This window comes from Octopus bimaculoides, chromosome 2 (assembly GCF_046866305.1).
Source record: "Octopus bimaculoides isolate indiv1 chromosome 2, ASM4686630v1, whole genome shotgun sequence".
NCBI lineage: Eukaryota > Metazoa > Mollusca > Cephalopoda > Octopoda > Octopodidae > Octopus > Octopus bimaculoides.
In genome coordinates, this window is record NC_142929.1 from 41,813,064 (window position 1) to 41,840,117 (window position 27,054).

Consider the following 27,054-nt stretch of genomic DNA (forward strand, 5'->3'; position numbering starts at 1 on the left):
TTTGGTCCCTCAATTTATTATGCTATGGTACAAGACTGTGCTTACAAATGTGGTATAATACTGTGTTGATGCAATGGGAAATAACATAGAAACATTACAAAAGAATTTGTAACAATCAACAATTCATTTACACAGTGAGACATGAATGAATATTGCACATATTTATGGAGTGAATGATATAATTACATGATATAATCAAAGAAATTGACTAGAGAATGTAAAGCATTACTCTAGGGAAAGTAACTAACTGTAAATTAATGCAAGCAAACATATTCAATAACAATTCTTTCTACTATAGGCACAATGCCAGAAATTTTGGTGAAGTGGGTTAGTTGATTATATCGAGCCCAGTGCTCAACTGGTGCTTATTATTTTACCAAGCCTGAAAGGAGGAAAGACAAAAGTTGACCTCAGTGGCATTTGAACTCAGAACCTAAAGCCAGAAGAAATGCTGCTAAGTATTTTGTCTGGCATGCTAATGATTTTGCCAGGTTGCCACCTTCTATATCATAATATTCAATAACATAATAAAGCAGAAAAACAAAATGAAGAGCAGAGGAAATGTATTTAATCTCAATTCATAACCATGGTTTCTTTAATTATATTTAATTAGAAGAGAAACCAATTCAAAATTTCCCTCAATTTACATTACTAATATCCTTTAAGAGAGTAATTAAGGATTTTAAAAATTTATCATGTTTCATGTTTATATACATGAAGACTGTGAAATTGTAAGTAGAAAAAAGAATTAGACACTTGATAAATAAAAATGAAATAATGAAGAACATAGGAAGGATGCTACATATTTGGGAAGTTTTGTTGCAAGATAAAATGCAACAAGAACAATGAACAGATATTCGTTTGTTTCATATACATACAGTCACATAGCTTATCAGTCCTGGCACCATCTTAATGTAAGAGATTTTGTAAGAATCTGTCTAAAATGGGAGACAGTTTTTATTGAAATAGTTCATAGAAAGATGAAATAATCTCTTTGAAAGGAACAAGATGACTGGGTGCAGCCATTTGAACGCTGATGATCTGGCCTGGCTTGGCCCGGCTGACTGGACAGTCAGCCTGTTTTGGTGACAGTACTTTTTGGCAATGGAGGCAAACACATGCACATGCATAAATAAATAGATAGATAGAGAGAGAGAGAAAGAGAAAGAGAGAGAAACATTAAAACATCAAATCAGCTACGCCAAAATGTCTTATACTCGGATTTGAATAATTATTCAAATAAAGGCTTTAATATTTTCTTTTGTTAGTATAGATGAAAACACAGATTTATATCAAAGGGTAGATATTAAAAATTTTCAGGGCAATCATTAAAGAATATTTACCCTATAGCTGTACTTAGATTTGGAACTGAAATTCTAACACACCAAGTCTCATGGAATGAACAGGTAAAATAGCTAACTCTTTGCACACAAATACATGACAAAGAAGAAAGCATATTCAAATTTCAGCAACTAACTACAATATTTGACGACTTACAAGGTGTACAAGTTTATACAGTGCACCTTGATTTTTGACAGTATGACATGCCAATAACCCAGACTCTGACCATCATCATCATCATCATCATCGTTTAACGTCCGCTTTCCATGCTAGCATGGGTTGGACGATTTGACTGAGGACTGGGGAAACCGGATGGCAACACCAGGCTCCAATCTAATTTGGCAGAGTTTCTACAGCTGGATGCCCTTCCTAACGCCAACCAACCCCGGTCGACTTTCTGGGACCCTTGTGTGTGTGTGTGGAGGAAGAGTTCTCCACTGTATAGTCTGTCAAATAAGATATCTTTGAATATAACCTGTTGTTTCTTAATGTATAATTTTTTGGATATTTGGTTTACAGGAGTCCAGCTCACATCTGTAAACATTTTACACTCTCCAACAAGAGCTCTTCACATTTTGTTTCTATAATTATAGTGCTATCTGTAGTACAGAACATTCCCAATGGTTTTAACCATTCATCTGAAGAACCAAAATCTCATGAAAGAAAAGGGAAGTGACAGCAAAAACATGAACACTGAAGTCTGTGAGGGATTATTAATGACAAACAAAAACAAAAAAAAATGTTGTTTAATAGAAATGGAGAAAATGAACTGATATTGTATGTTATATGATACATTTAAAATGGAGATATATGATTTATGTAAAACAGTTTTAGATTCAAATTTACATAAAGTATATATATATATATATATATATATATATATGTATAGTTTACAAATCACATTTTTATATTCAGTTTTGGATGTCATTTTGCATCGCAGTAGTGTAAATTGCATGCACATACCCACATACACTCATATGTATCACTTAAATAAATTTGAGTCAACAGGAGAGAATGGGAGAATGGGGATCTGATAGTAAGGTCGAATATACTGATGAAAGATGGGAAAGAGAAGCAATGGATTGCAGACATTTATACATATATATGTAAAAAAAAAAAAAAAAAAAAAAAAATTATATCACACAATGCAAATTAAGATATTGTTCGAATAGAAAGAAAAGGCTGTGGAAATGTGGAAGAAGGCAAACTGTCATTAGACATTTCAGCTAACAGCAATTGCAGAATCAGCCAGGAGAAATAAGTGGTGGTGTTGTCATGTTTGTGATTTGAGCAAGGTAGAAGAAAACTACCTCATTTCATAAGGTACAGTACATCGATTATTTTAGGTGAAAGTAAATGTTCAGACACAGCTCTCAGTCACTGGTGTATTGCAAATACCCATTGGTCGACGGGGAAGTTTGCAAGCAGTCTATCAAGAGAAATGAAGAGATAGATAACAGCCAAACATTTTATTTTGTATAAAAAATTGTTTCTATAGAAATTTATGAATAAAAGAAAATATTGAAAGAAAAAGTAACAAAGTTATTTTTTTATTTATCAAGAAAAAAAAAGCAATGTAATACATAATTATCATAAATGTTCATAGTGCAAAAAGTTAACTTGATACATAAAGACAATTACTTTTGAACTTGTGTATGAAGATGATCTGGTGCTCATTTAATAAATATATACTATTTTGCTTGAGTCAGTCTCTTGCTATTCTGAATTTCATCATTGGGTGCACAGTCTTCAGGCATAACTTGACCAAAATAAAATGTATTATCAATCTCTATTATAGTATTCTTTTTTAACCAACAGTCAACACCAAATGGATACATACATATATCATCATCATTTAATGTCTGTTGTCCATGCTGGCATGGGTCGGACGGTTTGACCAGGGCTGGTAAGCTGAAGGACTGTACCAGATTCCAATCTGATTTGGCATGGTTTCTATGGCTGGATGCTCTTTCTAATGCCAACAGACTCCGAGAGTGTAATGAGTGCTTTTGCGTGCCACTGGTATATGCCATGATTATGATTTCACTTGGCTTGATGGGTCTTCTTAAGCACAGCATATTGCCAAATCATTTGTCATTACCTCTGTGCGGTCCAATACTCGTAAAGTGCTTTTCAAGTGCCAGTTATGCAACACCAACAGTGGCTACAACTATAATTTCACTTGCCTTGATGGCATATCACCAATGGTCTTGATTACTAGTTATTGCCTCTGTGGTTCACACATGAACAAAGTTGTAACTTAAGGTCTAAAATCTAAGCACTTGACAAATAGCAATAAAATAATTTTCCCTGCATCTATTTTAGCATTCAGAGAACAGAAAAAATTGTTTAAGATGTTATGAACTGATTAAAATGACTAGCAATTGAACTGTATGGAAATTTTTACTATCTTTGCAGAGCATTTACAATTTTTACTGACTATAACCCTCTTATATTACATTTCTTAATATTAACTAGTGTTTAAACCATTAGTGATTAAACTGGCTATACCCAACTCAAATATTCTTCTTGTTTTATGTTCAAACCAGCTAGATCCAATCTCTCACACCTATCCTACAATATCATTCTAAAAAGTAAACAACCACATTATTGAAATCTCAAAGCTACAAGATAATGTATGATTAATTCAAAACAATGTGAATAAATAAGAATTACACTCGACAAAGTAACATGAATACTAAGGGGTTAAGATTTTGACGTGATATTTAACATATATCCTAACAGTGGACTCAGTCTTATAATTTTTGCTAATGATTAAAAGACAAAAAAAAAAAAAACACTATGTTGTTAACTGGGAACACCAAGTATCAAATTCAAAGAATAAGATTAACCATAATGACTTAAGACTCATGGTTAATCTATGTGAAAACAAGAGATGATCTGAAGGAGATGTACAATAAATTTGGCCAACTTGTTTCTAATATTGTATTTTGACTATTTAATCTTATTTTATCACTCTGAAATTATGTTTAAGTGAAGAAATAGAAGATGACAATGTAATGACCTGTAAAGGACCTGGTGTTATATTGACTCAGTTGTTGCAGCACTTTACAAGTTCACCACCATCATCATCACTTAGCATTCACTTTTCCATACTGGGCCAAATGGAATTTGTTGAGGTAGAATTTCTACACTTGGATGCCCTATTAGTAATCAACCATCATTGTTTCCAAGCAAGGTAATATTTCCCCATGACCAGATATGTTTTTCATGGAAGATTGGAAATGAACACCACCACTCGTATGATGGTGATGCTCATTTACAACCACCATGTGATGTCAAAGCAAGGGTGTACACAAACACACACGTATATGACAGACTTCTTTTCAGTTCCTGTTGACCAAATCCATTCAGAAAGCTTTGGTTGGCCTGGGGCAATAGTAGAAGACACTTGCATAAGGTGTGCAATGGCACTGAACCCAAGACCATGAGTTTGGGAAGCAAGCTTCTCAAAAGCAACACAGCCACGACCCAAGTAGAAAAAAAAAAAGCCCTAACTTACTCTGTAGTGGTTTTTTCGAAATGATGTCATAGGAGTGTAAAAAGCAAGCTCTTCTATTCCACACTGTGGTGTCGATGATTTTGTTCTTAACTTTTTGATATCATTAGCCAAGTAGCTAATCTCATTCTCAATGGATGGAACTGTTTCTGTGATTTTAGCTTTATTTTCTTCAGATTCATCACTCTTCCGCTTCCTAGTATTCTTCACAGTGACCGATGATTCATGGAGGTCTACCACATGAACAAGTGGACTCCCAGTCTAAGAGGAAAACAAAGATGACAAACAAGAGTTTTGAGATTACAAGACTTCACATAATAATTTTAAACTAATCAATACAAAGAAAATATAGATGCTTATAATTCGTGTTTGGAAAAATTTTATTGATATATTGCTGAAGTAATAATTTCTGTGACAATTATGACTTGCACAAACGTATTGTAAGTGTAAATAAATAAAATATTGTCAACATCATAAGAATCTGTAAACTTTTGAGAAAATGTGAAATAAACCTCCCCCCACTTTTTTGGAACAGTGGATCTCAAATTTGAAGACTGTTTTGACTGTCTTTCCAAGGCCTTACTACTGGACGCAGTTTAAAGCCATATACAGGACAAAGATTATATATAGTTATTCTTAGTAGCATAACTAATTTACCTGCATTGCTAGTGATATGATAGTTTATATATAGCTATCATATAATTAGTAATGCACAGAAATTATACTACTGTAAAAAAAAAAAAAAAAAAAAAAAAAAAAATGCAGTTTTAACACTGCTGCAATCAATTTATGCTTTTCATCCTTCTGTTGGTATAGATTAAACATCAACTAAGTACTGAGCTGATCCTTCTCCACAACTTTCAAAATCAGTAACACTGAACTATGAGAAGGTAGAGAAAGAGGTGGTGGAGGCTTACACAGCATCCCTTTCTCCAGAAATGAAGAAGGAATTAACGGCCTCTTCTCACAGAAAAAATTGATAGATGTGCAACACAGTTGTGCAATACATTACAGAATTAAAAGGAAAAGTCAACATTAACAGATCTAAGGTACTTCTACAGAGTACTCACCTCACTGTGTAAGACAGTGTCAAAATCAAGCTTCTTTTTCAGTAGAGAGCTTGGTGGTTCAGGAATTAATGTGTCATCCAGTGTTTGGCAAGAAGATTCTGTTGTATTCTTTGTACTGTAGTCAGTAAACGTCTACAATTTATAGAGATAAATTAAATAAGAAATGAACATTATTCAAGCTTGAAGATACAAAATGTAATTAGATTAATTTCTTTCAAAATTCAAAAATATATATATATATATATATATATATATATAGTGTACAGCATGCTCGTTTTTAAATTGTGTGTGTGTGTATGCACATGTGAATGTGTCCTGATGTTGAAATTCTGCCTCAACAAATTCCATCCGACCCATGAAAGGAGGGTAAATTGGATGGTATAATGATGAGGAGAGAGAGAGAGAGAGAGATAGATAGAGAGAGAGAATTAGTATAAAACTTTTAAAGCATAAAGAAAATCAATTAAAAAAAAAGCCAAAATACTGCATTACTTAAATAAAATGAGCTTACTGGCTTGTAAGTTGAATTCAAGCAACATGAGGCCACCTCTTCACGTCTTAAATTATTAACAACTGAACTCCATGCAAAAGGGGTGGTCTCTTTATTTTTCCCTTTGTTATACTTGAAAACTGAGTTGGAGCCATAGAAATAGGATTCCCCATCTCTCTGTCTGTTTCTCATTCGAGGCAAATGTCTCTATAAAATGCAACAAATTGAAGAGTAATTCAAATAACATAGCTTAGAAAAACTGCTGTCTATCAAAGAAGATTGTAATCAATCAATACATAGATCTAGCTGGAAGTATCTTCTATGTCTGAGACATGCTAATTAATTAACCAGGAAACTGTAGAAACAATTTGGTAATTCTAGTTGTATTGGTTAATAAAATTAACTAGATCTTCGCAACAATTCTAGGTAATTTTCTTTTAATATAGAACTCCCATCCTCTATATCTTCTCTCCAATCACTTGAAAACAAATTAAACTAAATGTGAATCAGAAACACAATTCCCACTTAAAAAACAATTAAGTAATGTAGTTTTCATATATTAAATATTGGGACTGATAAAGATAGGGGCTGGTAGAATTTTTATCCTGCCAGACAAAATGATTAGCAGCATTTTTTCCCGCTTTACGTTCTAAATTCAAATTCTGCCAAGGCTGATTTGTGTTTACATCCTTTTGGGCTTGATAAAATAAGTACCTGTTGATATAAACAACTTGCCCACTCCTGCAAAATTTCAGGACTTGTGCCTACCATACAAAGTTAACAAGAAATAAATATGCACAGAGAAGAAAATAAACAATCTAAATGAATGAATAAACAAAAAAATATTTTGCTCTTACTCAGATGTCCCTAGTAAAGCATAGTTTCTCAAACTTTTGAGTATAGATGAATAAATCCTTAATATATAAGATTTAAAAAAAATTTATACACTGTGATTCCTCACTACTCTGACAATTATGGGAAGGTTATGCTTTGCTGAATAAAACTGAAATACATTTTGAGTTGTGCCTGTACTTGCCCAAATGTAAAAAAAAACCCTAAAATTTGTCATCAACTATTCCTTGCTCCCATCAAATTTTTATCTTCTCAGTGAATGACTTACTCGAATTAAGATATATAATAAATGAAATAATAATGATGATTCAAGGTTTATATGGTTGCAAGAACGACAATTCAGTCTTGACACTCATCAACATTAATAATCAAAACAACAGACAAAACACTATGAATGTAAAACAAAGCCGAGTTTCAGAAAAGTATTGTACGTACCATGATGCTTTCACCTAAACCAAAAGTCCGACTCCGGGTTTGACGCCCTGTTGACCTGATTGATTGACTGACCCGTTGATAGATACTGAGATTCTCTTTGCTTGAGCGAGAAACTGAATCTAAATTTGTATGGTTAGCTTTGGCGAACTTCAAAAGAATAGGGAAAAGACAGAGATAAATTCACTAAATCACAAGGTGAGAAAGAGTGAATAGAAATTAATAATTGATTAACTGTTATTGATGTACAAGAAAAAAAACAAAAAAAAATGTTATGAAGTAATACAGTACAAAGATTTACAACACCAGTCAAGAAATAGAAAACATTGCACATTTTAGTTGCAAAGTGCTAAAATACAATATTTTGCAGAACAGGGACAATTGAAAACAGAAACTATAAATAATGAAATGGAAAAAAGAGCAGATCAATGAAAGAATTATGAAGCAAGAGAAGATAAGCAAATTATATGGCAAGGTAAGTGGAATCTAAACCAATAAAACAACACAAAATGGCAAGTGAAGAAAGGATATTAAAAGTTAAAATAGAAAGAAAAAAGAAAAAAAAGAAGCTAACATTGCAGTGAGGTGCAGAGTTAGAATAAGCCTATGCAGAAGCTCAAGTTTTAAGAGTGTCTTAGAAATATGTCCTTGATGAATATTAGAAGAATGCTGTATAGCAGTTTGAAACAGGTAATAAATGCAGAAGATTTTGCAGTTGTAGAAGCTGGAAAAGAATAGGACATGAACTATTGGATATGTAACTTTAACTTGCATATGAGAGAGAGAGAGAGAGAGAGAGAGAGAGAGAGAGAGAGAGAGAGAGAAGTTGGACATTAAATGCATTTCGTTAATGTGTGTAAGAAGCATCTGTAATGATAAGATGCAGTAAGAAGTGGTATAGGAAATCAAAGGAAGGCATAGAATGAAGTGGTGAGATCTGGTCTGAGGATGTTGGGTTCCACACAGATGATGCAGGATTATGAAAAATGATGATATGCCATGCTGCAGATCCGTCTAACAGATATAAACATTTTCTTTTCAAACAGCTAACGGTCCATTCACCAATGTATTTTCTCCATCCACTATTCAGGTGAAGGTTGTTGGGGTAGAGTCCCAAGGTACTTTCTCCATAGGGCCCTATCAAAAGCAACTCTCATTAGACTTTCTGGCTGAATTTCCAAGGATGGCCAACAGACTATGGATATTATCCAACCATTTCATTCCTGGTTGACCCCTTGGTTTCCTGCCAGGTGGTTTGGCTTGAAGAACCTGTCTTGCTTGCTCACAGCCAACGGTAATGATTAAAGCATTCAAATAATGCTTGTTTATTTTTCCATATATTTATGGCTTATTTTTCTCATTTATTCTGTCAGCACAAGCTATTTGGAATCCAATTCAACTATTTCATTCTGTATTCCACCACACAACAAAGGTCAACACAGTCTGGCTTTAATTATTTTATGGTGTATGGATGACAGAAACTTTGAGCTTCAGACAAAACACTGTGGCATTTGGGGATGCTCTTTTATGTTCTGAATTCATATCCTGCCCAAGTCAATAAGATAAAAAACCAGTCAATGTAATCAACTAGAAGGCAGTAACCCAGCATAACCAAAGTCCAAAGACTGATATCAGTAAAAAGATCAACATGTGATAAAACCTTCCTCTCCAGTGAATTACTTTCAAATAAAATGAAAGCATGCAGCAATCCCAAGAAAACAATTGAAGTAGAAACAAGTTGTAGGATTGTTGTAAATACTGGGTCAACTCAAAGACCACATCATATTTCAATGGGAATAAAAAGAGTATCAGAAACAAATCTAGAAAGTTATTGAATAAAAGTGAAGTATATTAATAACACTAAATTTGCTACATTAAAGGATTATTGTTAGAATACATTTATAAACAAAATTACAACACTAAAGTTTCTACAGATATTTACTACACATGCTTGAAGAAGCCACTAAAACCTAATTAAGCAGGCTTAATGCAGTAAATAACCATAAATCAAGTTTTAAAATTTAGAAGATATTTCAAGAAATGAAATCATTCACAGCCTACAAATTAAGAAGCAAAACTAATGCATAATGCTAGAATTTACTTCTTAAATTCATTATCACGTTTACGAAGGCATTCAAGACCAACAGTCAGAAATGTTAGGTAAGAAAAAAAAAAATTAAAAGTGGAGCAGGCAAGAGGGAACACAAAGTAATTTTTTTTTTATGAATTACATCATCTTCCTCAGAATCAAAGGCAACTAAAGTACCTGCTTTAACAACTTCCTTTTCTTGGCAGTGTTCGGCATTGATTGAATGTGGTTGTATAGTTTTGCCATCTCAGTCTGCGTTACATCTTCACTGCCTAAATTGCGGTCAGCAAAATTCACACAAGTGTTCACTGCATCATCACTTGTTGCCTTCTAAATCAAAGAATGGGGATTGAATATGGACCATTATGGATCAAAAGTAACTTCAAAATGAAAGATTTTTTTTTCAGTATTAGAAGTAAACTGTAACTCTAGTAGAGTTGCTAAAAGACTAAGCAGTAATTCTATCATGAGTGCTAAGAGAAATAAAATCACACTTTGTAAATAATTCTATCTCTTTGACTTTGCTTACCAACCCTTCAAGGTTGGTCAAACAAGTGTCAATGACACACAGAGTACAACAAATTCAATATTCTTTCATTTCACAATAAAAGGATGTACAAGAACATATAAAAGCTAAAGAAAACTGCACTAATATAAAACAGATTTTAAATCAACACTCTCTGAATGTTCTATTGAATAGGTCTAAGGTAATCTGAAAAGTTAATAGTGATACTTGGTGATAGTATTACTAAGTAGATACTGGTATCAAGGTTAGTGAAATAAAAAAAAAAGTCAGGATTTGAGCCAGGCTCCAAAATGATGGTGGTGATGGTGTAGTTGGTGGGTTTAATTTTGATTACATTGAAGAATGTGTGGAGAAACTGGTATGAGAAACATTGTGTAAATATATAACATCTTGTTAAAGACGTTTGGCAATAAAGATGATCCATGGTTACTATATTCACAAGTAATAGAGCAAAAACCTCTTGTGTGCAACAAAGCCAGGAAGAAAAGCAATGATAAAAGCACAAAATATTATGTATGTATGTGTACGAATTACATAAATTGCTAAACACTGTTTCCAATTAGGGAAAAAGTACTTAATACATTGTAGAGTGTGTAGATTTTATTAGGAACCAAAGCTACTTCAATTATAACGGTGAGTTACACCTTACTAATTATTTGAACGATTGAAGTACGTAAGCAGTGTGGCAATATACAAGCAAAAGTATTTGTAATTATGATTTGCAATATGATTGGTCAGCAGTACATCAAGATCTAATATTGACTATTGATGAAGTTAGAAAATGTGCTATACACATATCTAATCAATTGCCATGTGCAGAATGTGATATTTTCATCTATTCAAGAAAAAAAAATATGAAGCTTTCATGTCTTCAGTATTACATTTGTAAGCAGACATAAGCAAGAGAGCTATTTTCACTAAAGTTTTGGTGTCGATGAACAAAATAATTTAAAAAGAAGAAAATTATATGACAAATCCACCATATAGGAAATAAACTATTTCAACCAGTTAGTAGTTGGGAAACCATTAGAGGTTAGCAATGAGAATAGTTGCAAGATTTCACTAGTGATAAAAGATTCAACCTCTCTGAGACAGAGATCACGTCTTCAAGAACCATTACTAAGGAGTGTGTTCTAGCATGGACCAATCTATTTTACAATTGTTAATAGTATCATTTAAACTCCAGCTATATTAGGAAAGACTTCTGAATGTTTGAATGTCATACAATGTAAAAATCTTTCTTAAAGCTGTTTGGTTACCAACATACTCCAGACCACTTTTCATTTCATTTTTCAAATGGTTACATTAAAAAAAAAAAAACCTTCCATCATAATTTCAGGTAGCTTAGTAATAAAAATATTAGTTATTTTTACCAAATCTCTTTAAATTCTTGATCATTTTCAAACCTAATTGAAACCAGTGAACAGTGAATTTCATTAAATATATAGTCAGGAGAGGGTTAGAGAGATTTTCAGTAAGTCCTATATACCATTTTGTTCCATAGTTATCTGCAGAAAAGCTTTAAAACTAATACATTACTGTCACTCCATCAGTTATGATGACAAAAATTCCGGTTGATCCAATCAATAGAAAACTTTGCTTGTGAAATTAATGTGCAAGTGGTTGAGCACTCCATGGACATGCACATCCTTAGGGTGGCACAAAATGTGACATGGCTGATCCTATGAGTTACAAGTATAACTCATTTTTGTCAACTGAGTGGACTGGAGCAACAGGGAATAAAATGTCTTGTTCAAGAATATGACACACCATTGGGAATCGATCTCATGGCTTTATGATCGCAAACCAAATACTCTGACCACTAAGCCACACACCACTGAAAGGGTAGATATTAGGGTTGTTGAAATTACACAGAGTTTTGCAATATTTCTATTTGTATTGGTTATGGAGGTAGTGAAGATTTTGGTAAAAGTGTGGCTAATGGTGACACTATATAAAAGAAAAAAAATCTTGTATTTATGGATAATTATACTGTTCTGTCTGTGATGCATTCTATCTTCTACGTTTTCAAATATTTTTACCTATGTATTGTTATGCTGCTTCCTACTTCAATTGTTAAAGTGAAACTCAAACTTACAATTCAAGAAACTTCAAATTCCAATAGTAATAATTCCTATATACATACATATATATATATTTGTCACAACTCAATAAAAACAGCATTGAAAAAAAAAAAAAAGGAAGCAAAAAGATGAAGTAAAGCAAAGGAAAAATAACATTTCCTTGCCATATTAAACTGGAGAAAAAAATCTTGAAAGATTTTTCATCCATAAATATCTAAAAATTCTCAATAAAACCCCAAACCTCAAGGTACCAAACAGATGAGGTGCAAGCTTCCATAAATTTTCCTCACCATTAAGGCAGCCCTAAATAGGCAAATCATGTGTTACAAAATATAATGGAATAAAGAAAAAAAATGTAGATAGGTGCAGGTAAGACTGTATGGTAAGAAGTTTGCTTTCCAACAACATAGTTCTGGGTTCAGTCCCACTACATGGCACCTTGGACAAGTGTCTTCTACTGCAGCCCTGGGCCAACCAAAGCCTTGTGAACGGATTTGGTAGATGGAAACTGAAAGAAGCCTGTCATATATATGAGTGTGAGTGTGTGCGTGTTTGCCCCAATCCACTGGCAATTGGTGTTGGTTTGTTTATGTCCCTGTAACCAATGGAATAAGTACCCGTCTTTAACTGAGCTTTATTCATTCAACTAAAACCCTACAAAGTGGTACCCCAGCATGGTCACAGTTCAACAGTACAACATATCTAGTATTGCTTGAAATCAAAATCAATAACCTAGTTAACCAATCAGGAGAATGTTAGTTGGTACATCATATGGCTGCGATTCAAATTGCTACACTTGCTAATCGTGACAGCAGTAGGAGGAAAATAATCTAATGTTGAAATCAGAATTATAGAGCAAGAGTTTATACTAAAGTTGATCTATAATTTTATACAAACCCGAGAAGTCAGAGGATGTGTGCTTTCAGTAATATCAAAAAAGTTTTCTGGTGATTTGTTTGGATTCTCCATATCCATCCAGAATTGGTTTACATCTTTGGCTAAATCCTTAGGTATCTGCAATGGAAATATAATGATGATAATTTATTAAAAAAAAATCACCCATATAAAGGTGGTGCCATAGCATGGTCTTGACCTCTGGCTGAAACCAGTAAAAGATAAAAGACAATAAAGTATGATACATGGAAATAGAAATACACACTAAAGAGTTTACCTTAAATACATCACCAGCTTGCTCAATGATGAAAGTTGTAAGTTCAGAAAAGTTTTCTGCTGCCACATGGAATTCTGAAGGTGAGAGCTGGAGAGAGAGAATGAACATTATTGAAGAGAGACCAAAACATTACATGTAAAATTATACCAGATAAAAAACAAGACAAAAACACCAAAAAACCCTAATAACCTTTTATTTCCTAGGGACACAGGGAAGGCAGAATAGTCAATTGAACTTATCACAATTTCCTTTTCTACTCTAGCCACAAGGCCCAAAATTTTTGGGGAGGGGACCAGTCAATTAGATCAACCCCAGTACACAACTCGTACTTAATTTATTGACCCTGAAAGGACGAAAGGCAAAGTTGACTTCAGTGGAATTTGAACTCAGAACCTAAAGACAGACGAAATATTGCTAAGCATTTCACCCAGCATGCTAACATTTCTGCCTTGAACTTATAATATCATACTGATTCTTGTTTTATTGATTATATCAAGAGTTAGACTCCATCGTGAAGAATTAACTATGATAGTAAAGTGTCTGATCAGATGCTCTACAATGCTAATTCATATGATTTACATAAATTATGATAACGTTATTCAATACTTGAATTTGCAAGAGAAAATTTATCTTAAATGATGAGAAACCACTTCTGTTATCCATTATTTGTGTCAGAACTGTTCTGTGAAAATAGAGAGACAGCTAGCACGGCCAAAGTAAAACTGTAAAGTTCTTGGATAATGTGAACAAGGAATGATTGTCATCACATTAGACTGGGTTACCATCACCATTACAAGATTTCCAAGTTTACTTTTGAAGTGCTATAGCTGATACTTTGTGTAAAAATGAGCACTACAGAAATTCATTCTAAAAATTGTGATATCTTCAGAGGTTTTTTTCAAATGTATATTGGTTGACTTGGAACACATTCTATAATGCAATTTTCCACAGAAAATTCTTTGCAAGAGTTGAAAATTAACACTAAAGTTGAAGCATACATAAATTACAAATACATTGTAAAAGTTGATGCTATAAGTAATTTGGTTTCAAATTTTGACACAAGGCCAGCAAATTTGCAGGAGAGGTAAATCGATTACATCGACCCCAGTGCTCTATTTGTATTTATTTTATTGAACCTAAAAAAATGAAAGGCATGGTGGAATTTGAACTCAGAATGTAGAGGCAGACGAAATTCTGCTAAGCATTTTGCTTGGCATGCTAGTGATTCTGCCAGCTCACTGTACTTCAGTGATATATAATATTAAAGACAAGCCAGAGTAAAAATCTATGTCACGCTACATGGGTTGCTAAACAGATTACATTAATTTTGGTGCATAACATTAATTGCACTAGTCTATTCATTTTGATTTCAATACCTTATTATTAGTTTCAAATTTTGGCAAAAGGCCAGCAATTCCAGGGAAGTGGGTAAGTCAATTACAATGACCCCAGTGCTCAAGTGGTACTTATTTTATCGACCCAAAAGGATGGAAGGTAAAGTTGAACTCAGAACATAAAGATGGATGAAATGCCACTGAGCATTTTGCCTGGTGTGCTAACAATACCTTAGTATTAATATAACAATTGCTTTAGAAAATATAAAAAAACTTTTATACTCTTATCACAATACAATATTTATGATTGCAGTGAAATGAGTGAAACAAGTAAAAGATAAAAGAAGCAAAATAATTAGTTTTAACTGATTATAGGGAAATCCATTTAAGTACACTATATGCTGAGTTGACTATGGCAATATTTTACATTTTATAACTTTAAAAGGAAAGGGTCAGGAAACCAAAATTTCTTAAGAACTGATATTTTACTGATTTAAAAACAAAAATTCAATGAATGCCAAAGAGTGAATAAAATCAAATCAGGACATACATTTCTTGGGCAGAGGAAATGGGGTGCAAATATAGTGCCAAGAGATTTGGTTGTCATTCGATTTTTTTTCTCGGTTACAACTTTAGAGAGGAGATCAAGCAAACATTCAAGTAGTAAAGTGTTCTCTTTAGGGAGCAGAAGTATGAGCAGTTGGATGGCTTTTAGTACTTTCGCTTGCTTCTTGTTATTTTCCAGCTTACAGTGACGTGCCATTTCTGAAGAGAGAAAAAATATACAATATTGGAGTGAAACAAGGTGACATGAAATTCAGATTGTAATTAAGCAACTTAGACATAAAGAAGAAAAAAATTTGTTGGGCGAAACTGCTTCCCTCTGAATAGACATTAACAACATAGGTGCAAACATGGCCATGTAGTGTAAAAACTCATTTTACAACCACATTTGTCCTGAGCAGGATTTCATTGCACAGCACCTTACATGAACATCTATAGCCTTGGGATGACAAATACCTCATGAACTGAATTTGGTAGATACTGTAGATAAGCCTGTTGTATGTATGTACATACACACACACAAATAAAATGCTGAGATCCCAGAAATACTACCTTAGTCCTAGCTGGGCCCATGCAATACCTGGTTGTTTCTAGTGAATATTTCTCTTCTGTGTACCCACTAATTGTGGCCTACCAGAGCACACCTGACTAAAATTACTCCATACAGGTATGCATGACATGCAAACTGAATTGTATCCAGACACCACCAAACTGATTACTTCATCACATGAAATAACTTCAACTCTTCAGCAGGGTCACTAAACCTGCTGCCGCTAGACTGTCTTCTTTGTCAGATGGTAGCATATATGAAATTATCTGAAGTCACTGTTTTATTAAACTATTCACATGACCTGAATTGATCAATGGAATCCCATTACTTCACATCTAGAAATCGTCTTTCAACCCCATTTCTCTGACTACATACATCTGAAGATACTATGGATACATTTACATCTACAAAACAGAGCCAATTTTTTAGATATTTACGACACCTACTATGCATTGAATGCTATTATTATCTTTTGTTTCTTTCTCTACATGTGTATCTTCATTCATTGTAATTTAACCCTTTCATTACCAACCTGGCTGAAACCGGCTCTGGCTCTGAGTACAAGTTTTGAATCAAAATCTTCCACCAAACCTTAGTCACAATTTATGTTCCTAACACTAGCTGAATGATAACTAAGTTATTTTACTAAATTCTTTGTTATATTTAAAGTAATTGAAAGAAACAGAGCATCTCAAAATAAATACAGTAGCGAAAGGGTTAATGTCCTCTTTTCTATACTTGCATCATAGGTCTGATAGAATTTTCTAAGACAGATTTTCTCGTCCAGATACCCTTCCTGTTGCCAACCCTTATCTGTTTCCAAGCAAAGTAATATTTCTCCATGGCCAGACATGTTTTTCAAGGAAGGCTACAGATGGACATGGTGTGTATGATAGTGATGCTTGTTTACAATCATCATTTTAAGACAAGGCTACACATAAAATTCTTACCTGTCAATTGGATATGCGCTTTAGAAAATTTGTCCATCATAAGACATTCAGGAAGTTCTTTCAAAAAAGTTTTCAAAACAGAAGCACAATCATGAGGTGAGAATTTCCCACTTTCTAGATTTAATTCATTATTTTGAATAAGCATGCTTCTCAAAACACTTTGTCGGTTATTACTGCCTGTCTTACGGAATAAACCTTCACATTCAATATCTGTAAAACAACAGCAATTTCATATTACAATATATATCAATGAGAGAATATACAGAATACATTTAAAGATAAAACATATATTTTACTTGAGACACTATATATACAAGGTAATATCTAAAAAGCATAAGGGAACAGCTTAAAATCCACAAGCATTTTAGTTTCAGAGCATATATCTATTATACTTGCTAGGAAGTTACAAAAAGAATAACAACATTAGCTAAATTAGTTTTGAAGGAGAAATGTCCATAATTAGCGTCAGAAAATCTGTTCAAGCAAGAAAAGAACAGAAAAAAAAGTACAGGAATGGCAATGATACCTATATTTATGTTGATTAATCCTTTTGACATACTTCTGTTGAAATACACTGCCTTTATTTCAATTAATTTTAAAAATGAAGAATTTAGTAAAGTAACATTGTCATTATTTAAGCTGGTGTTTGGAACATAATTTAACAAAATTTTGATTGAAGATTATAATTTAGATTAATTTAAAACAGGAAGTTTGTATCATAAAACTATGAATACTCTGAGGAGGGTTCGTATCAAAAGGGTTAAACAGTTCAAATCACTCAAAGCCCAAGCAAAATACATAAAAATGTAACAAAAAGAAAGAAACAAAAGAACCCTTACTTTCTTGATGTTTTAAAAATTCAATCAAACGAAATATTGAAGCAATGCTCTCTCCAGTTAACTGACTACCAAACAGACCACTTTTACTTTCTGAAATAAAGAGAAAATATTAGCAAACAAGGAAGAATACTGTCAGAGAATTTAAATGGTATGATCTTATGACAATCAAAATTTGTTTCAACCACCGCAACCTAGGTGATGTCAGAGCACTGTCTAATGTAGTGTTTTCTAACTACATTTGTTAGTCTAGCATACCATTTGATAACAAGTCTAATTGGCCAGAAACCTTCCTTAAAACTTCTGTAATAGTATTCAAAGGTTAGTGAAGTTGGATATACCCAGTGCTTAGTGAAATGAATTTTAGTACCCCAGGTTGGAAAGTACTGTTTACAGATATGTTAAATTATTTATTAAATTCCAATCATTATATATTCAAATCCTATGTTTTTAAATCTTTGCTCTTGAATATATCTTTGTTACTATTATTCTTTCCATCATTTTAACTGATGGTAGAAGTAGACAATTATTGCTGTTCACTGTGACAAATGATTAGTTACACTAGGTCCAGCTTCTGTTACTGTCATTATTATTGTTGTTTCTTTAACCCTTTGGCATTTAAACCATCCATATCAGGTCCATGTATCCTACTATTCTTATGCTCAAATTGGCCAGATCTGATCTGGTGAAAATTGGTGTGCATCAGGGATCTGTGTTGTCACTGTTGTTGTTTGCAATTGTGGTTGATGTAGTGACAGAGACTGCAAAAAAAGGGATTGATAATGGAGATACTGTTTGCAGATGACCTTGTTCTGATGAGTGAGACAATGGAGGGATTGAGAGAGAAGTTTTGGAAATGGAAGGAGGCGTTTGAAAGCAAGAGTCTGAAGGTAAACCTCAGGGCAGAAGGAGAAATGCTAGTAAGGTGGATCCATGTGGTGTATGTGAGAGGAGGGTAATGGCAAATGCAGTGTTGTGTATGAGATGTGAGAAATGGATTCATGGTAGATGTATGAAAATGAAGAAGGTGACCCCAAGACTGGCAAGTGAGTTTGTTTGTGGAAGATGTGAGAAAGGAGTTGGAGGGCTGGTGGAACCAGTGGAAATGCTATGTGACGAGGTGGAAATGGTGAGAGGGTTTTGTTATTTGGGAGAAAGGATGGATGTGAAGCAGCTGTGACAGCAAGAATGAGACTTAGCTGGGTGAAGTTCAGGGAATGTGGAGCATTGTTATATGGGAAAAGATTCTCATTGAAGATGAAAGGAAGGGTCTTTAGGAGTTGCGTGAGAGCTGCAATGCTGTATAGGAGTGAGACATAGTGTTTGAAGGGGAGTGAGATGGCAATTTTGAGACGGGCCAAGAGAGCAATGGTGAGAGAAAGCTGTTTGATAAGAGGAAAACTGAGGAATTGATGGGGATGCTGGAGTTGGAGGAATCGGTGGAACAGCTGGCAAGGGTGAATGGAGTGCAGTGGTATGGGCATGTGTTGGGGAAGGTGCTTGAGTTTGAGGTAAATGGATCGTGAAAGTGAGGTAAACTGAGGAAACACAGAGGGAACAGGTGGAGGAGGAGATTGGGAGGATGCCCAAAACCTGGATTTAAAACACTGGATGATGATGATCTCTCACACCTACTCTACAATGTCATTCAAAACATAAACAATCACATTGTCAAAACTTTGATAATGCAGGATCAATTCAAAACAATGTGAATAAATATGCATAAGCTTTGACATAGTAATCTGAATGCTAAGGGGTTTATTTTTCATCCTTCCATTAACATGCATAACAAGGAAGTAATAATTTATGAACCAGAGGTTGTATAATCGGAAAAGTTAAAGCATAAATATTCAAGCAGTATATCTGAAAATGAATCTTTTGTGAAACTCTTTTTTTCGTGTCAGATATTCCAAAATATTATCCAGGTATTTTTATTCCAAGGTATGAAAAATTTGAAGATACATAAAATGAGATAAATGAAGAGTAATTTTTCTGACCCAAGATGGAGTACAATTTGAAAGTTACATTTACAGTTAAGAACTTTGTTACAACAAAAGGGAAAGGCAAGAAGCCAAGAAGTTAGTCAGACTCCTCCCAATCACTATCATTTAACTGCCATTTTTCATGCTGGTATAGGTTAGATGGTTCAAGAGAAGCCATCAAACCAGATGACTGTGCCTAACTGCAATGTCTGGTTTGGCATGGTTTCTACAGTTGGATGTCCTTCCTAACACCAACCATTTTAGAGTGTACTGGGTGCCTTTTATGTGGTGTCGGCACTAGTGAGGTCGCCAAGTAACCTGCAAAATGACTATTTTAATTAAGAGTTCTTGGTGGTCGTGATGTAGTTTAGCTTTAAGCCAGTAGACCTATGATTAATAGCACTGAAACCATAATTATACCATCTTTTCTTTAGGAATAGCATACTCTGAACTACATTATTCAGTGTGTTCTTTATAAGATTAAAGAAATTTAGCTTCTATTTCTTGTATGAGGAAGCTGCATTAATTACTTTTAAGTATCAAATATTGAAGTACAATTGTGAGAAAACATGGATGCTAACTAATATCTAATTGTGGAAAAAGAAAAAAGAAAAGAAGCAGCAAATAGTTTTCAGTCTTGAACAAAATATGAAATTGTAATAAAGAATATCTGACCATTTTTCTTTTTCCGGAGTGGAGTAAGAGGCTTTTTTGGTTTGTTGTCAGACAGTATTTCCTCCAAACCACTGTCATTTAAGTCAAGCACAACAGATAAGTGCATTAAACATAATGAGAAAAACTTCTCGGGCATACAATTTCTGAGTCGGACAACACTCTTGTTGAACTCCTTCTGGAGTACTGACATCATCTAAACATTGAAAAAGAAAAAGAGAGAATAAATATGTTAAAAATATAGAAGCAGATATATTACCCAAAAGGATCACCTAATCTCTGTAAATACAGAGAATAAAAAAAACATGCTTTCTATGACAGTTACAGTATTTTCCAGTATACAAGTCAACATAGTCTATAGTGTAAACATTCAGACATTGTCATCACCTTTCCAAAACCTGATGCATTCCACATGGAATTTTTGGTCCTCCAAAGTTGTCTTGGTGTATAAGTCAACCTACCTCTTCGCCTTGTAAATTTTGGCCAGAAACATTTGACTTGTATACCGGAAAATATGGTAAAAACCAAACAGATTCCAATAATGTTAGCAGTTTTCTGCTTTATCTGATCAGAAAACCGTAATAAGAAATGCAATTATTTAAAAAAAAAAAAAAAAAAAAATAACATCATTAGTGTCTAATATTTGGCTTTAATTCCTGAACAAATCTGTGACTGATTTTTTTACAAGTAATTTATAGCTCAATAGTTTGCTTTCTGATTTCTTGTACTTCTTTTGAGTGTGTCACTTAACTTAAAACCATAATCAAGGAGTCTTATGATCAAAAATATTCCAGTTGCCACCATCCACTTTTTTCTTTCAGACACACTATTCAATGTTAAAAAGCCACATGTACAATATTATTCTTATTTCTTTATTGCCCACAAGGGGCTAAACATAGAGGCGACAAACAAGGACAGACAAACGGATTAAGTCGATTACATCGACCCCAGTGTGTAAACTGGTACTTAATTTATCGACCCCGAAAGGATGAAAGGCAAAGTCGACCTCAGAACATAACGGCAGACAAAATACCGCTAAGCTTTTCGCCCAGCATGCTGTTTCTGCCAGCTCGCCGCCTTTCATGTACAATATTATTCTATCACCATGATGTCCACTGTGTAGCTGAAGCTATTCTTTACAAGCTAGATCAGTGGTTCTCAACAAGGGTCTATATGGACCTTAAGGGTCCATATAAAATATTGTTAAAATTTATTCGCGATAAATTGGTTATAACCTCTTACAATACACAAAATATTAAAATTTTTTTTTTTATATAAACTTCCTAATAATATTTAATTATAAGAATAGGATTTTTTAAACACTGAATACCGGACATTAAATGATGATGATGAATGGCTAGGAGAGTCTATCTAAGTACAATAGGAATCAAAGGGGTCCATAGGTAAAAAAAATGATTGAGAGACACTGAGCTAGACAGTAGGGTAGAGTGTCTTTGTGAAAGGACATCAAAATAACTGGTGTAAAATCTTAGAATTCTGTGACAATATCTTCCGTTTATTGAAACCCAATAAGCCTGTAGTTGAACTGGATGTTAGTTCAACATGTATAGAAAGTTTGGTGAAGATTGGTTCCCTGGTTTGGGCAGCAAGATGGTGGCAGCCAGACAGAAATTGCCATTTATATATAAGATTAGTTATTAGAGCAGTTAGCAGAAAAGATGAATGTTGGGAGCTAGCATACCCAACACTAGTCCTTCTGTACATAAACACAGCATCAACACAACATTTATTCTCTCTATTAATAGTTTCTCAAGGCTATATTTGATGTGGTAGTTCTATTTGTTCCTTAAGTATAACCAAGGTTAAGAAGATTATGTCATTATCATGTGCTTGATCCCACTGCCCAACACCTAGAGTGAGTATCTTCTTCCAAGGTCTCAGGTTAACTCACACTGGTCTGTACCAGTTCATGAGTAGTAGACCTAATCTATTTCCTGTTCTTTTTTTTTTGCCTGTGGTAGAGTCCACTTTGTTGCAAGCACATACACTTGCTCTCTGGTCTCAGATAACCTAATATTTTGCCTCTTATAGTCTCGTCTCTGGAGCCTTTGCTAAATAAAGTCATTAATTGCTGCCCTTCCTCCTCTGATTAAGAGACACATATATACACTCACTAATAACTGTCAACCATCAATCACTGTTACACCGAACTGGTGTGTGTATAATACAACAGAGGTTGTTTTCAGAAATCAGTAATCTAAATTGTGACACAAACCTTTCAACCAGAAAGTCCTGAAAGTGAAAGATTGGTTCTAATTTGTATGTGAGATATTTTCTTTCAACTCTGAGACACATATTTGCTGTGAATTGTCTATGTAAAGCAACAAGGATAAACAATTTTTATGGTACTACTGACAAATCCTCCAACATCCTCAGTAATTATATATTTAATTATGTGTATTTAAATCATTATAGTTCCAGCTATGTAACAGTACTGTTAGGAGTATGTACAATCTTTTCCTGTTTGTTCAGCTTCAGGTTATCTATGATTGAAGAGAACTAAGATCTAAAGTATTCTAGCCATGAATACCAAACCCCACCCTCCACCACCAAACATAGAATATCTAAGACTACATTACTGAATGAGTCCTTCCTTTTGCAGACTGCAATTTAAATGCTATTTTTCTAATAACCTTTTGGCAAGTTTTTGTTCATGTTTAAATTTGTGTTTCAGTAACTGTCAGCTAGGGATCTTTTTTAAAACGGGGGCCACATTTTTCATTAACGAAACACTTTGAAACTTGGAACACTGGTAGAATGTGTCATATAAAACATCTTTTTCTCTTAGTCTTCTTTAAAAAAAAAGAAATCCATAAGTTATTCCATGTTAAAGTTGTCGTATTTCTGTAATTTCAACCAATCACTGACGTCCATTCAGCCGATATACATTAAGTGCCGACTACATAAACAAACGATTCTGAAACAATTAACCCTAACCCTACGGTTAGGGTTAGGGTTAAAGCAAATTTAAAATGAAAAAAGCAAATAAAACGAAGGTATGGAGATTAAATACGCTTTACATCGCTTAATCAGCCAAAGGAGTAAATATTAACAACTGAATACTTGTCAGTGATTGGTTGAAATTATCGAAATAAGACAATTTTTTACATGAAATAAATTCGAATACAAAAATATTTTTCTGTTCTATAACACAAAATAGATAAGTATACGAAGTTTGAAAGTCTTTCCGTACCAAAAACACTACGTAAAACATTAATGAAAAATGTGGCCCCCGTTTTAAAATAGATCCCCAAGTTGACCTTGAACGAGCAGAATTATGATTGTAAGCTTTTTCTAAAGATCACATTATTCAGTGTCTTCTTTTCTTGGCCAATAGAGAGTACACCAAGATATTTGGTTGCTATTTCCAATGGGTAGAATGACCACATAAAGCAGAGATGGGCAACCTTTTTCGAGAAGTGGGCTGCGCTATTAATAAATGTTATTTTTCCTTGTGAAATTAGGCGTAGCTGTGTGGTAAGTAGCTTGCTTACCAACCACATGGTTCCAGGTTCAGTCCCACTGCATGGCACCTTGGGCAAGTGTCTTCTACTATAGCCTCGGGCCGACCAAAGCCTTGTGAGTGGATTTGGAAGACGGAAACTGAAAGAAGCCTGTCGTATATATGTATATGTATATGTATATATATATATATATATATATGTGTGTTTGTGTGTCTGCGTTTGCCCCCCACCACCATCGCTTGACAACCGATGCTGGTGTGTTTACGTCCCTGTAACTTAGCGGTTCGGCAAAAAAGAGACCGATAGAATAAGTACTAGGCTTACAAAGAATAAGTCCTGGGGTCGATTTTCTCGACTAAAGGCGGTGCTCCAGCATGGCCGCAGTCAAATGACTGAAACAAGTAAAAGAGAGAGAAAGAGAGATACCATTCTGAAAGTCTCACAGGCTGTGGATTACCCATGACTGATGTAGAGCGACTAGTTGAACCTTCAAGTTTGCTGGAAAAGCAATTACAGTCATGGACCTCTTCTTTTCAACCATTTCCCTTCAAAGTGTTGTACATCTTCATTCACTGAGATCGTCCCACAATGATCTACAACCAGCAAGTTCAGTAATTATATGGTTCGTAAGTAATTAAAAAGACAATGAATAACGTGCTGTGTGCCCTAATTAAGTCAACCCAATAGAAAATGGGTCAAGTAATAATCATTGTTGAACAATCCTACCATAACTATGAGGAATGTGAACTGTCAAATTTTAAAATCTTATTTGATTTTTCACTCTTTCTGTTGGCCATTGTAGAGCTCTACTAAAACCATCAATTTAAACATATTCTTTTGTATAATGTTACGTATTTTCTTAAAATCTAACCACTTTATAAGATATTGAGAAATAAAACAGAGAATAGAACTTTTCTGATATATGCAATAATTTAATTGGGGACAGATTTTTGTAGAGTTTATTTAGGTTTTCTTTAAGAAATTATTCTTAGAGAAATTCTCTATGTAGAATTCTAATTTTCCGATAATTTTTGCAAATTTGTGGTCTACACAAAAAAAAAACAAAAAAAACGAGAATAATTTAAGGGTGATTTAGCTGTTATTTTTAGCACATTCAACGACCACCTGATACCTTCCTCGTTTCTTTGTCACTCTGACATGTATTGATGTTCTTCAATATTTTTCTTCCCATAAATACATTTAATGGAATGATGATGCACCGAAGGGTGGCCCACTATTGGGATTTAAGCAAAAAATTTGGACTGTCCGTATTTTAAATTCTAATTTTTTAAAAAATTCGAAAACGAGTGGAACTTTTAAGTTGGGGAGGGGTTAACCCCCCCCCCCCTAATTGTATGAATTCCCGTACGCAGAACAAATTCGCAAAAATATTTCTGAAAATTCAAAAAAAAAAACGTTACGAAGGGTTATATGGGATCTTTAAACCAGAATTTTGCCAATCATTTATAAAACTAAATTTTATGAAGTATTTACACTTGTATCTTCCTTTTTCTTGCAATATTTACCATTACTTACTATATATGTATGTGTGTGTGTGAAGAAGAAGGGAATGAAAAACTCATAAATGACACCCCTACCCACACGCACATACTATATGACCTAGAATAAGCAGGGGAATAAAAAATGATTCTGAAGAGATGGGTCTGAAATAAATGAATTGCTTGTATTTTTTTTCCTCTTTGAAATGTAACCACTTCCCCATCCTCTCTCTTCTTAAAAAAAAAAGTTTCTAAAAGCCAGAAGTGAAAAGTAATAAAGGAGAAATTAGATTCTGTTAATAATGACGGTTCACTTTGAAATATACTTATATCAATACAGAAATCATATATATTTACTATTTTTTGTTCCTTTCCTCCTTTCGTTGTTGATAAAAAGGAATACAAATAGAGGATGGGGGAATTGGCGGATCTCTAAGAAAATCGGATGTTTTGCAGTATTTGGCTTTAAATTCAGAGATCAGATCCCGTCACCTGTCCACCAGGCATCCAAAGATGCATTTGGCAGAGTCAACTCTATTGCAAGGATTTGGGTTAGGCCTTCTGTTTGAAAATAGTTTCCTCCGTCTCATCTACCAGTTTCGGTAGCCATGTAAAAAGGTCAAGGGTACCGTCTTCATGCTTTTAATTAATAATCGGCAGAAGTTACAGAGTGACTCCTAAGGTCGATAGTTTCGAAGCGTTACCATTTACCAAAAAACACGAAACTCTTAGCAATCGAGTCACTTTGAAACCTACCGATTAATACCCCACCCATATTCTCTTGTTTTGAGTTCTATTATATATATAGGTAATCTTATCCGTTACAGGCAACAGTAGCAGTATTAGATTAAAATATATTATGTTACACAGATGCCACAGACACATACATGCATATATAAACACATTGAAATTCTAGGAGGAAATTACAGGAGTGGTTAACGGAAAAAAAAATGAAAGATATATATGTATATATATTTCCACACACTAAATTCTGCATTTAAGAAAGATGACATACAAATAATGTGAATTAGAAGACATCTAAATATATGAATTCGATATCGATTCGGGAGTCAGAAATATTAAGCAGAACCGACACCTTACAGAGAAGGGGGGGAAAGGGTGCAGTCAAGTTGGTGAAACCTGCATACTTGATTGTATTGTTATTTAGAAAAAAAAGAATTGTAACAGTTATGCCTTTATTAATTATATTATTATATGGTTCGTAAGTAAATCACCGGAGCTTTAACATATGTGTGGTAAACCGTAGCAATTAAAAAGAAGCAAAAAACGTGTCTTGGTGTTTTCATCAGGGTGAAGTGAGGGGGGGGGGGAGCTTAAAATATCTCATTGTTTAAAGAAAAATTAATGAAACATGGAATTCTTTAGCTGAAATAGCGATATAAATAAACAAAGATTCAAACTCACCAAATAAATAAGATACTCCTATGGTAATTTAGTATTAACAAATATTCAAATATTACATATGCAAAAACCGAAGAAGGATTCTAAATTGAAATGACCGCGGTTCCTTGTTGAAATTCTGAGCTCGATTCTGATTGGTCGAATCTCTACAAAGCGCCATCTGTCGACTTTATAAATTTAAACCT

General features: G+C 33.9%; 1 protein-coding gene across 6 annotated transcripts; it reads right to left on the minus strand.

The window, feature by feature from the left end:
• LOC106884226 (rho GTPase-activating protein 19) lies at nt 1–27,018 on the minus strand. Of its 6 annotated transcripts, none has more exons than XM_014935482.3 (13): nt 26,873–27,018; nt 20,467–20,659; nt 17,813–17,902; nt 16,974–17,183; nt 15,460–15,674; nt 13,576–13,662; nt 13,302–13,418; nt 9,972–10,124; nt 7,709–7,855; nt 6,443–6,628; nt 5,932–6,063; nt 4,865–5,122; nt 1–2,770 (listed from the first exon to the last, which is right to left on the minus strand). In XM_014935482.3, exons 2-13 carry the CDS (start codon nt 20,657–20,659, stop codon nt 2,702–2,704), a joined length of 1,857 nt encoding a protein of 618 aa, XP_014790968.2. In that variant the 5' UTR covers nt 26,873–27,018; the 3' UTR covers nt 1–2,701. The 6 variants fall into 6 exon arrangements, with proteins under 6 accessions (XP_014790968.2, XP_052832708.2, XP_089200420.1 ...); XM_052976748.2 differs by lacking the exon at nt 26,873–27,018 and adding an exon at nt 25,805–26,021; XM_089344294.1 differs by lacking the exon at nt 26,873–27,018 and adding an exon at nt 24,375–24,580 and having other exon boundaries at nt 9,972–10,121.
• Between the last annotated feature and the right edge of the window lie 36 nt (nt 27,019–27,054).